Consider the following 13,867-nt stretch of genomic DNA (forward strand, 5'->3'; position numbering starts at 1 on the left):
TTTGTAGCGCGGCCAGAAACCTCGCCGCCGTCACAATTGGTTCCGCCCTGGGGGTGAGGCATAGCCGACCCCCAATCCCTCAACTCCTTGTCATGTCACGCATTTCCAAGCCTTCTCTGGGCCGGGCCTGACTAGCGTCTTAGTTCTTATCCGGGGTGCCAACTGTTTGTTCCTACGGGTCTGTCGCCAGCTCCAAGAGCATTACTTAGAGACCTCTCGCGTCCCTAGAATCACCTCAACTCTCCCCAGGCCAAGCTCCTGCTTCTCCTCTGCACCCCTGTCACGGGTGGGGTGTCATGGGAGGGGGGCTCAGCTCCCGCCCCCCTCACAAGGACGCAGGATATGCTGGGATATGGTGAGGAAGAAAAGGCACATCCATGGAGCCATAGATAGGGGAGTCAGACCACTATATTCTCGCTGGTGGCTGGGTTGGAGACACAGGAAGCAGGAGCCATACAACCCACAGCCTGCCCTCTGCTTCTCTGCCAACCAACCCCACTTGCTAGCTGCAATCCTGGCTTGCTAGCTTAGCCAGGGCAGTTATATCAGTGGCTAATGGTTAACTGGTTACAGCTGATGGCCAACTAATCACAGCTGATGGCCATCTACTACCTGAGCCAGCACCTTAACACATGAGGCCGAGAGCCTGGAAACTGCTCTCCTGGCTCTGTCCCCACAGCACCTTAATCCCAAGTACTCGTACCTATATCCATATTTATATTCGTCGGTCTGCTTTCTCAGGTCCTGTCTCTATTCTTCCTGTCAGACCTCGCCTCCCAAGTAAGGAATTCCTCAGTCCTCTCCCAATTGCTCTTTTACAAAATCTGTACTCCCATCCCAAGTTTTAGTCATTTTCTTCCCTGGCATTCCTCTGCTGTTCGTCCTCCATTACCTATGGTGAAAACCCAAAGATATTCGTGACACGTTCCTCTGGTTCTCTATATCCTGCAGATCCTGCTTCTACACCTCTCTCCAATTGCACCTTCTTCTCTCCGTTTCCACCTTCATGATTCTAGTCTAAGCAACCATCAGTCCTTGCCTGGCCCCATGGAATGTAATGGCCTTTTAAGTTTTCTGGCTTCTGCTCCTGTCGTCTTCTAGTCAATTATCACACGAAACCAATTTTAAAACATAAATCAGATCATGTCATTAGCTTCCTTTAACCCTTTCAAAAGTTTCCCATTGCTTTAAATTTTTAAAATTTGTAAACATTGAGATATAACAGATTATAGTAAAGTGCACAAAACACATGCCTCTGTGAGTGTTTTACATACCTGTTCACTCATGAAACCACCACGCAGATCAAAGAACATTATCAACACCCCAGAGGGCTTCTTTATGCCCTTTCCCAATCAGTATCTCCCAAAGATAACTGCTTATTCTCACCTCTATCATCACAAATTAGTTTTGCTTGTCCTTGACCTTGATAAAAATGAAGTAAGTAATCCATTATGTACTCTTTGTCTGTCTTCTGACCAACATTAAATCTGTGAGATGTATACGTGTTGTTGTATATCGCTGTATGTTGTACTTTGCTGTAAAAATATTGAATCTTCCAATGAATGAGCACAGTATACAAATCCAATTACTTTAGAACTTCTGAAATTTCTCAGAAATTTAGGAAATATATTAGAAAATGTGTAGTCTTTCAGCATACAGATCTCAACAACTTTTATCAGATTTATTCCTAGGTATCTAGATGGGGTTTTTAAATGCTATTTAAATATTTTTTACAATGTCCTAATTGTGTGTTGCTTGTTCCGTGCTAAATTCATGTATTAATTCTAATGATTCATTGTTTGGATTTTCTATGCACACAATCATTCCATCAGCAAATAATGACAATTTACTTCATTTTCAATCTTTATAGCCTTTATTTTTTTGCCTTATTGCACTGCTGAGAACCTTAAGTGTAACCTTAATAGAAGTGGTAATGGTGTCTTCTTCTTGAATTCAGGGATATTATTTAATATTTCACCATTAATTAAATGTTAGCTCTAGGGTTTTTGAAGTTATCCATGATCAAATTAAGGAAGTCTTTTTCCTTTATCCTGTTAGTGTGTTGAATTGATTTTCTAATGTTAAATCAACTTGAATTTTCTCAGATATACCCCACTGGCATGACATATTATTCCTCTTTCTATAAATCATCAGATTCTATTTGTTAATATTGTGTTTAGGATTTTTGCATCCTTGTTCCTTGAAGGAGATATAGTATTCCTTCTTGTAATGTCCATGTCAGGTTTTGGTATATAAGTTTGGAAGTCTGCCCTCTTTTCTATTCTCTGGAAAAAATCTGTGTAATATATTTTTTCCTTAAATGTTTGGAAGAATTTACCACTGAAGCCATCAGCATGGAGATTACTTTAGCTTTGTTCATTTTCTCTGTTGTACATGTGATTTTGTATTTCACTGATTTCTGCTCTTTACTATTTCTTTTTTCTGTTTGAGTTCAGACTGCTCTTGTTTTCTAGCTTCTTGAGATGGAAGTTTAGATCACTAATGTTCAACTATTCTTTTTAAGTATTTAAAGCTATAATTTTCCCTTTAAGCACTTTTTAGTTGTATTCCACAAGTTTTTATGTCATATTTTCCTTACCATTGGGTTCAAAATATTTCTAATTCCATTGTTATTCTTTGACCCACAAGTTATTTAGAAGTGTGCTATTTAATTTCCAAACTACTGAGGGTTTTCTAGTGATATTATTATTTTGATTGCTAGTATAATCCCACTGTGGAATTGTCTATTCTCCTTTTAGTTTGGCAACATTTGATTCATATATATTTGAAGCCAGGTTTTTAGGTTCAAACAAAGATAGCACTCTTCAGTTTTGTCAACACATTATTACTAAGAAAGGTCCTTCTTTGTGCTATTATAGTTGCACATGTGAATTAGCAGTGTTGTATCAATGAATCAATTCAACCTCACTGTTGTGCACATAATACACTATGTAAAGACGTGTGTGAGAGATGTTTCTAAGAATGCTAGTTGTTCATTGCATCAGGGTACTGTTTTCAGAGAAAGAATGTGTTGACCACACTATGGTGCCTGTAATATACTACGTAAAGATACATGTATAAAAGATGTTTCCCAAGAGTGGTAGTTTAAAAAGGAAATGTCTAGACATTTTTTCTTTTAAAGTGTATTTGATGTTAATATAATCACATCAGATTTCTTTCAGATAGCTTTTGCATGGTGCCTGGTATATCTTTTTCCATCCTTTTATTTTCAATTTACCTGGTATTTTTATATCTAAATTGTATCTCTTGTAAATGGCATACAGTTGAGTAATTTTATTTTATTTTTATTTATTTATTTTATTGGGGAAGGGGAACAGGACTTTATTGGGGAACAGTGTGTACTTCCAGGACTTTTTTCCAAGTCAAGTTGTTGTCCTTTCAGTTTAGTTGTGGAGGGAGCAGCTCAGCTCCAGTTGCCGTTTCTAGCTGCACGGGGCACAGCCCACCATCCCTTAAGGGAGTCCTTAAGGGAGTCCTTAAGGGAGTCCTTAAGGGAGTCGAGGAATCGAACTGGCAACCTTGTGGTTGAGAGCCCACTGGCCCATGTAGGAATCGAACCGGCAGCCTTCGGAGTTAGGAGCATGGAGCTCTAACCACCTGAGCCACCCAGCAGGCCCCAATTGAGTAATTTTAAAACCCGTCTGATAACCCCTCACACCCTCTTCCAGGCAGTAACCCCCACCTAGGGTAACCACTATCCTTATTCTAACTGTGCTGTTAATTTTTTTCTGGGCAAGTACTTCTATAATATAAAACATCAAAGAAAACAGCTTCAAAGTAAAGATTTACTTATTCAAAACCATAACGATATAACCTTTTCTAGAAACACAAAAATAAATGTGGGTCCCTAACTTCTAGAGGCTCACAGACTAATGACTAATTCAAGAACAGAGCTCTGGTAGAAACATGAATCCAGGGCTGCCAGCACAAGAGAATGCTGAGCGAAGAGGAGAAAGGTTTCACAGAAAGTAGGGCTTTAAGGGATGAGTAGGAGCTGGCTGCCGACAGTTGCAAAATGTAACGAAGGATAGAAATTTTGTAAGCAAGCACAATGAAAATGAAAACGAAAGCTCTTCAAGACACCAGTTCAATCCGACAGGGTTTGTCTTCTAAAGCCGCCAATCAGAATGACCGTCATTGTTGATCAAGTACTCGGGCTGCGTGCATTTGCTATCTGTTCATGAGGAAAAGAAGTCTGGGGAAACCGCTCCTGGTTGCCCAGGAAGGGAAAGCCATGCAGTGCGCAGAGGTCGGAAAGCCTTTAATTAAATTCAACCACTGCAGGAAATACATCTACAGCTTCAGTGTGCCGCGATGCTGCCCCCTCTGCCGGCAGGACGTGCGCTCGAGGAAGCTGGAGGAAGCACCTGTTAGCATCTCCAATCCGTTTACCAATGGACATCAAGAAAAATGTTCATTCCTCCTCAGGCCAACTCAAGGGACATTTCTTAGGTACAGTGTTTTTAAGTATTACATTGAATCGTGCAAACTTTCCCTTCTGTGTTGTACTCACTAAAACCTTCTTTTACAGGGTGAGGTTTGGGGGATAATCAATCTTTCCAGTATTTTAGCATTAAATTCTAAAATGTAGGCCTATTTGTTTCATAGAAATAGATGGTGTGCATACTTTCCTGGAGTAATAAGTGCAAGAATATATCAAGGTCAAACCTGCTTATATGATTTCAAGAAAAATTGATAGCCTGGAGTTTTTTCACCCAGAGATTTTGAGATAAGAGGCTATTGGGGAAAATGACCCAGTAGCTAATGTCAAAATAGCACCTTTACTGTGAGTTGGTTTATCATTTCTGTGACAAAACAGGGACAATGTACAGAGTCTGAAGATGGCCACTTTTAGACTAGTTTGCATGGAGGTGAATTAAATTGAAGACTAGAGTTGGTCTATTTCAATTGTAGGCACCACCTAAATTTAATTCAGAAAGAGTTCAAAAATCAAAAGATTGTGCTTCCTTAGAGTCCTTGTGTAGTTTACAAATGGAATTGGGACTGGCCCTGCACAAGCCAAGTTGTAAGAGAGCACGGACGCTATTGAATGATGGCAGATACTTTAAGAAGGTTGTCCATGTGCATCCTCACCATCTAATGCTGAGAACTGTTTGCTTCCTTGAAATCTGCCCTTCCAACTCTTTCGTGCCCTTCAGAGTGTGGGGGATGAGAAAATTAGAGTTGACTATTCACTTCACTACTAACATCCTTAACTGATTTCCTTCCTGTCACTATGAGGCTGAATGAATGAAAGTATATAAAACGTGTTGCACCAAACTGTTTTTTAAGAGCCCCTCATTCACTGATGGTAAGTCTGGCACCAGCCAAGAGAGAAGGCCTATCACTCTCCTCCTACTTTAGGTACTAATTCTTCATGCCAGACATATGCAAACAAGAGAAAAAAAAATACTTGTTTCTTTCAGGGAGTATGATGGAAGGTCTGATCTTCACGTTGGAATAACCAACACAAATGGTGAGTGCATTTTCATTGTTTTTTTTTTTTTTTTGAGCTTAGTCCCCAAAATGCCCAGTCAGAGGAGAGCAGTAGTTCTAGAAAAAAAGTGATTGTGGCAACATTTAATTAGTGATTTCTCTGTTCCCTGGGTTCATCTGCTGTGCCATGAAGTGGGCAAAATGAGAAATACTAGACTTTACAGCAAGGTATTACTACTAACAATACTAAATATTTGAAAATTTTTTGATATTTTTTCAGCCAAGAGCAACACAAACCTGTTAAATTTTTGTTGGTTTTTAAAAGAGGAAGAAATAGAATTCTGGACAGGTTAAGTTGCCCAAGACCTCATCTTGTGTGGGAACCAGAATCTGGACCCAGGCCCTTTACCCCAAATCTATACTCAGCTCCCTGCCACTGGTCCTCATACTCCAGAGATCCAGGATTAGGCAGGGACCTCAGGAATAAATCAGGGGATACAACACCTGAGCATTAGTGGGGCCTGCAGTGGTTTGTTTTATAAAAAATAAAAAGAAGCATGTTTAAATAAAACAGTTCCTTTGGCCAGATTTAGCTCTCAAGGCACGGAGTCTGCAACCCCTAAAACCAGAATATCCGTGTCTGCAGGACAAGGGCCTGGGTGAGCCCCTTGCAGAAAGTTGTAGGCTGGGAATAGTGAGTGAGGCCAGCCAGGTGAGGCTGTTATCACAGCCTTTCCGCGATCCCTTGAAGCAGTAGAAATGGACGCTATGAATAGAACCTGGGACTGGTTTTTGAACTCAGTTACCCACTTGAGTAGTCAAATTTGCCACCAATCTTATCACTGGAAATTTATTGCTGATTTAAGAAACAAGATAGACCCATTTGTAAATAGAGAACGTCAACAAAAATATTTAGAGCTGATTATCCTGGCACCTGTTATAGTCTCTCTTTCCTGGGGGCGATTTCATGGTGCAGAACTGGGTTCCCTGAAGAAACTGCTCTGCTGACAGCAGAGGCGGCAGGGGCTCCATAACCTCTCCTTGACCTCCAGGCAGCCCCTCTCTAAATCTCCCAGGTGGGTGGCTGCCCCCTGAACTTGATGCTCTAGAGGAAGGAGGTTCTAGAGCCCCTCGTGGCCCATGGCTCTCTGACCGTAATTGGAAAGTACAACCCTGAGTTTCCGATATGTAGTTACCATGGTGATTGCTGTCTTTTTTTTTCAGGTGTACAAAACATTTCACCCCCTCACAAAGTGATAACCCCCCTCCCCCAATCTATTGCCCCTCTGACATCGTTTATATCTATTACAATCCATTGAATCTATTCCTTATGCTATACTCCATATCCCGTGACTATGTATATTAAATTATAGTTGACATACAATATTATTCAACTTCAGCTTCAGGTGTACAGTGCAGTCAAGCATCTACACCGTCCATGAAGTGGGCTGTCTTTTCTGACATCCCCTTTTCACAGAGGTACATTTTCCCCTTAAGCTTCTGTACAACTCTGGTTTTGGTTGCAGGAGTTGTGTATAATTACACCATGTACGGCATCCAGCGAGATGAAGCAGGCTGGGAGCAGAGTATAAGTATCCCATTATTGCAGCCTGGCATGTTTGGACTGATGGACCAGTGGGATAAGTACCTGGAAGACTTCTCCACCACAGGGGCCTGGCGCCACACAGGTACAGGGCTGCAGAGGGCCACCCGTTCCCTGGCCCTCATTCGCCACGCCAAGTGTGATCTCAGGTCACAGAGGACTTTGAGCTGTGTTTATATGAGCCCATACCAAGATAGTAGTGTCTGGAACAGAACTTAAGCAGGGGTTGATTTACTTTGGGGTTTCTGCAGTGGTGAGCCACGAACATTTAAATAACATTAATAGAAGTATAGCATTTTAAGAACTGAAAGGACCAGAACTTAGTACTCTAGTTATTTGGCTAGGTATTTTTACATACTTAACATTAATAATATGTACAGCAAAAGCTGTGATACAGTCTCTTAATACAAACATTTTTTAAAATGATGTTCAGAATTGATAAATATTTAAAGCTTTTTATTGGTGTTAACAATTTTGAAATTAATTTCTCAATTCCTCAGTATTTTAGATATATAGCATACTTAAAAATTTCAATTGTTTCAGGCTTCCCTGGAAGTAAATTTAGATACTGTGGGATATCCTAAAACTTAAGATATGGAATTCCACTTCTAGAATCTAGAATTTAAGTGAATTAGGTTCTCCAAATTGGGGTTTATGGCAACTTAACTCGCTACTTCTGAACAGTTAGTTGAGTCCCATCTGTACTTAAGTTGCAAACAGAAATAGCCCAAGATGCCGAGTGTCCTCGGAGCTTCGCCGTCAAGCATAGGTAGGGGCCCAGCTCGCTAAGTGAGCCCAGTTTCAATTATGAATGGCCCAGCAGCTTCTCAGTCCTGTCCCTGAGCAGCTTTTAAAGCTAAGCCTTCTCTTCTCCATGTCCTTGTTTGTAAGGTATGAAGAAGACCACCACAACTGCTACAGTTACACCCTCACATTCATTAACTGCATTCTGATGACAGAAGGCAAGGAGCAACTGGACAAGAATGAGTTCACGGAGAATTCGTGGTCCCAAGGACCAGGAAGGCTTCTAAGTACATCACACTCTACCGGGCGATAGAAGAGCGTGGCTTCTACGTGATTGACCACCCTGATCAAGAGCCAAGCCCTGCTCCGGGAAGCGGTTTGTGCTGAGTGTGAAGTGTGAGAGAAGGGACAGGACATTGGCGGTTACTCCCTTTAGTAGATATCGGAGATTTCTAAATGTATTAAACTCTGGTTAATAAAAAACTGTTACGGCTTTCCTTTAAGCATATTTCAGCTTATTGCAGTATGGGAATTTATAAAACTAGTAATAAAAATTGCCTTGGGTTTCCAAAATTGTATGTGTTACAATTAAATTCTTTTCCTATCAGTTTGTTTTTCAATCTGAGAATCCATGTTACAGCATAAAGCGGCAGCATCTTTTATTCACAGAGCAATGAAAGCTCTTCTATAATTAATTAGAGCTAAACAAATGCACCTTTCAACGTGAGTCCAGAAGATGGGGATTTGTGAGAAGGTGAGCGAGACTTAAAATTATGAAGTAATGAGGCACCTTCACCTCATTGTTTTTATTTAAAAGGATATGGTAACCTTTTGATGATCAACAGTAGTAAAAAAAGAAGGAAAAAAAAAACAGAAAAGGTCTCAGAATTTAAGTTAGGAACAGGCACTCCTGATTAGCCCTTTCTAATGCATGTGCACAAACTGGATTGGCAATTCCTTGTCAGTGTAACACCAGTCTGTTTCCTTCTCATTTTGCCTGACCTGACATAAAAAGATTGAGGTGTTGGGTTTACTACGTAAAACAGCAACTTCTCTTCCCACTTTAAATGCAGAATGCAGAAGGACTCAATGAAAGGTTGTCTTCTTTCTCTAGTAGTCAGGAGAAGAAATGGGAAAACTGGGGTGAGCCACTACAACAAAACAAAGTGATTTAACAAGCATATTAGAATTTGTATACCCAAGTAATCGTCAACTTTAAAACAGCCAATCAGCAAAACATGTCAGAATGACTCCTTGGAATCTGCTTCCAGAAGTCACTTTGTTTTTGACCAAATGGGATACATTACTCCATTAATCTATTGCCAGCCTGGGCACCGAATGATGTCTAATTTCCCCAAACCAAACCCATCTGCAAGGTACTCAACTTCAAAGCACCAAATACATCTTCAATGTACCTATCATCCAGGTACCAATAATTACTTAGTAATAAAGATATTAAGAAAACTTGCTACAGATCCTTCAAGCTTGTTTCCAAAGAGGCGTTTGGGCAACATTTCAGCACCAGCAACTGCAGTGGGAAAAAATGCACAGCATGACAATGTTTGCACTTTTACGTTCTGGTACTTCTCTTTAAGAGAACAAAACTTCCCACCCAGAATATGATACCACTTTAAACAAAACTGTGACTACTATTCCGTGGTGTTCAAGAATTCATAAACACCTCAGTGGGTAAAGATTGAAAAAGTGTTGGGTTTGGGAAATATTCCAATTTGCCCCTATGCTCTTAACATGCAATCTAAGGGCTCTGCTTCTCTGGTCCCATTCGTTACCTGATGACTGGCAATCACAGCAGCTGCAGTTAATGAGGATCCATGAGGGACTCCACACCATATAAAAGAACACTTTTATTCTTCCTTTTCAATCCTCAAGACCACCCTGTGAAGTAGGTACTAACATTATGCCCATTTTACAGATGAAAACGGAAACTGAGGAAATTACTTGCCCAAACTCACACAGTGACAAAACCAGGCTTCAAAGCCAAGTTGACTGCAAAGCCCATGTACTTAACTCCTGGGCCACTTGGTAACGTGAAAGAGACCAGTGATACCTAGAATGTACAGTAACTCGGCCAGCAATTTTAGCATTAGAGAAGATAAAGGAGAAAATAAGAATTTTGTTTTCAGCAACATTCAAATATGGAAAGGAAGTAAAAAATGTCAGAAAACAATGCAGACAAAACAAGAATTGTTAATATTAGAAATGCCAATTTCATGCTGCTTTCTTTTAGTGCAGCATTACTTGCTTCTCAAAGCTTTAACAGTCCCCATTCCCTATTTTAGGGGCCGCTCTTCTACCTGGAGGTGACACTGACAGCAGCCGACCTCATAGTCTTCACTTCAGCAGGCTGTACATTCCCTACTCATAAAATCACAGCACCACACCCTACAGGTTTTACCCCTAATAAAGGGAATTAAGCATCTCATGACACCAACAGATGGCAATGTTGTTCCAGTTTTTAGAATTAAACTGAGACTCCTTGGCTTATTTCCTTTGTCAGACCAGCTCAACACTAACTGAAGGAGGAGGAGGTTCAGCACGGGCACCAGCTCTGCTTCCCAGATGAAGTCTCAGAGTGTCCCTGGCACCTCCCAAAATACACTTCTTCACCTCAGCAGTTAGCACTGCACTGGGCACATACCTGGTCCTCCATCAGTGCTCATTGAATGACCAATGACTGGGCTCCTTTTCCCAGCGAGGTCAGAGAGTTTGCCTTAGTGTTACCGATGTGAAAGACTAAAATGGCCCATGCAAAGGTATTTTTCTAAAGCCTACTGTGCACGGATTAGTCTCATTGCCAGGAAAACCCAATAAACATTTTTTAAATGCCCCCCACCAATGGCCATAGCTAGCTTCCTTTGTACAGGAGGTGCTTATAGCGTTACCTCCCCCAATCTCCAGAGCTGTCTTCACCACTTTACCTCAAACTATTTTTCTATCACCTCTTTCTCCACTGTGTTAACTACCAGAGCATAAACTAGGCTTATGATCCCTAGAGAAAATAATTATGCCAATGCTTACACTCTTGGTTTATCTGGAAAGGAAAAAGGAGACCTACCATGTGCCAGACCTTTTCATATGACATCTCAGTTAGTCTGCAAAACAAACGCAGGAGGTAGTAATTATCCCCATTTCACAGCTCAGGAAACTGAGGCTCAGTGATTAGGCAATGTTCCCAAGATTGTCCCTGTTTTCCTAGGGACTGTGGACCCAGGTTTTCCTGATTCCACTGTTTCTATTCTATCAGAATGTTCCATTTAAAAGTTAAGAAGAAAGCTTCCTGGTTGGTGACATTCAGGGAGAGTGGTGCGCTCAGAGAGGTTATGGAAGTTCCATGCCTTTTCCTCATACCTTGGCCTATGCATCTCTTCTATTTGTTGGAAATTGTTTTGAGTTATATCTTTTTATAATAAACTGGTGAAGTAAAATGTAAAAAAATGAAAACATAAAAAAATTAAGTATTTAACTTTGCCGTATTGTTTCTGAAAATGTAAAGATTCTAAAAAATTTTAAATGCTTGAAAACTTTCACTTAAAAGAAATTAGAATGAACTGCTTTGAAATAAAAAATATTACCTCCTAGTTTAACAATTTCACAAATAGTACTTTTTCATATCATGTATTCTTAAGTGAGGCATCCCTATATTTCACAAAATGGTAAAAAGACTACATTTTTTCAGCACACATATATATAAAAAGCAAAGACTGAAGATAAATTGATGGCTTAAATCTCCCAATCAGTTTTAGAAATGGGCCTTAGTTACAGTTTTGAGGAAGTTAACATTTATGGGATAATTATTTGAGTCTGTAATCAGATTTTTAAAAATTCAATTCAGTTGGTAAAATCATAAATGGAGGGAGGGTGGTGGAGAGGTATTTCATTTCTTTTTAACCCAAGTACTCCCCAACAGGGTAAAACTAAATTAAGAACCACATTCAAGTAAATAGTAACTTTTTTAAAAGAGAAAATGAAAATGCTTCAACAATAAAGGCAAAATAATGAAAACAAAATAAAAAGTATTCAACAAGTAACAAGGAATTTTCAGACTAGTACACTATACTCAAAATCATAGGGAAGCCTAACCAACATCAGCCTAACCTTCCGAAAATCAAGTCCCATTCACGTTGCTTTAATCCCTGCCAAGTGTTACCTATGAATCAGTTACTTTATAGAAATCTCTTTATGAGAGAACTCAGGACAGTAAAGGCACAGATGTCACCATTTCCCCTTACATTTTGGGGATAAGGTCAGGAAACATTAGCTCAGGTTTAAGACAGAAGCGAAGAGAATCAATATACAATAATCAACTGCACAAGTAACAGCCTTAATAGATGACAGGTAACCGTGATTCTTACAACACGAGTGCTTCCACCTTCCTCCGAAAATGAATCATCATAGCTGCAAATTACTGAAAGTACATTATGAGCCAGGCACTGTACTAACAAGTACCTTGGGAGGAATAACCCACGTAATCCTCCAGCAACCCTCTGAGGTTAATAACATTATCATTTTTACTTTTTAAAATTGAGGTGAGATTTGTATTACATAAGCCTATTTTAAAAGCGAAAAATTCAATGGCATTTAGTACAATGTTGTGCAACTGCCACCTCTATCTAGTTTTATATTTCATCATCCTGTAGGTGACTCTGTACCCGCTAAGCAGTTGCTCCTGAGTCTTCCCTCCCCTGTCCCTGGTAACCACCGATCTGTTCTCTCGCATAGATTTACCTATTTGGGGTATATAATTGGAATCAACAATATGGCAACCTTTGTGAATTCTTTCCCCTGTCATGTTTTCAAGGTTCATCCATGTTGTAGCACATCAGTACTTCATTTCCTTTGTGGCTAAATAGCATTCCACTGTATGTTTATGTTAATAACATTACTTCATTTTATAAATGAGGAAACTGAGGTTAAGTTTGCACGTGGATGAGTTGGGATGCAAACGTGGGTCTGACTCCAAACCAAGGAGCTCTTAGCCATCCACCTGAGGCCAATCACAGAGACCAAAGAATTGCTGAAACTTAATACCAAAGCCAGAGTCTCATAAATAGTTTAAAAATCTTGGAAACTGTAGGCTACGGACTCTAACCCGAGGAGGTGGTAATCTAAAGGCAGGGAAGCTCTGAGGTTACAGAACCACTTAATAGTGTCCCGCTGTTCTCTGGGCAGGTCCAGCACCTTCCAAGGGTGACTTCCTGATTCCGGTCGCAGGTTCTTCACAAGGCAGGATAAAGGTAATTCGGCTCACCCAACAACAAAACAGCCTCTCAGCACATAGGGGGCCCTCTACAAATGTCCTCTCATCTCTCTCCAATTTCTGTGAACAAACAGTGCTTGTGTCTGTTTTCAGATGGGCCTAACTTCCACAAACACATTTCAGTTCTTGACCAGATTTAGCTCTGAATGTAAATTGACACTATGTCTCTTGCCAGTTTTGTGGGTTTGAGTCATTCCTTCTGGGAAGAGGGGGGAAACTCCTTGTGTCAGGTACTTTTTGAGTTCTCCTTTATCCACATAATCACACACGAGGCAATTATCATCAGCCCCCATTTTAGAGGTATGAAAATTGAGGCTCATAAAGGGTAAGTTGCGTAAGGTCACATAACCACTGAGAGGCAGAGCTGAGATCTGAACGGTGCCTTTCTAGAAGGCTCACTCCACTACCTAGCCTTCAATAAAATTATCTCTGGGGAAACTAACTAGAAGCTAAGACCACACACTCTTCCCAGAGGTTCTTAACGTTGGATCCACCGGTGGTCCTCACTGCATCTGTGAACCTCCTTCAGATGTATGCAAAATCATACGCACGAGTATATTCCTGGTGAGAGGGATTTCAGGCTGCACCCCAGCCTTGACGTGGGGGACCACCGCCCAGCTGTGCCAGCATATACCTGGCTTGGCCTGGCGCGGAGGGCAGGCTTCCTCTTTAACCTCCACCTGGACAAGCCCTAGAGGGGCTATCCTTCTGACTGCACGTGATTTTCTAGGCTGGTGTCACGTCAGCTGTGGAGATCTCATAAGGGCACTGAATGAAGGACCAGG

The 13,867-nt window shown here is 40.7% G+C and overlaps 1 protein-coding gene across 1 annotated transcript; it reads left to right on the top strand.

Moving 5' to 3' along the window:
* The first annotated feature begins 4,192 nt into the window (after window positions 1–4,192).
* On the top strand, window positions 4,193–8,312 carry MKRN2OS (MKRN2 opposite strand). Its single transcript, XM_033132695.1, is given in 6 exon segments — window positions 4,193–4,473; window positions 5,448–5,497; window positions 6,984–7,134; window positions 7,604–7,615; window positions 7,952–8,055; window positions 8,058–8,312. Coding segments are annotated over 6 exon segments (723 nt in total). The 5' UTR covers window positions 4,193–4,201; the 3' UTR covers window positions 8,192–8,312.
* The last annotated feature ends 5,555 nt before the right edge of the window (window positions 8,313–13,867 follow it).

The sequence above is a fragment of the Rhinolophus ferrumequinum genome, chromosome 17 (assembly GCF_004115265.2).
Source record: "Rhinolophus ferrumequinum isolate MPI-CBG mRhiFer1 chromosome 17, mRhiFer1_v1.p, whole genome shotgun sequence".
NCBI lineage: Eukaryota > Metazoa > Chordata > Mammalia > Chiroptera > Rhinolophidae > Rhinolophus > Rhinolophus ferrumequinum.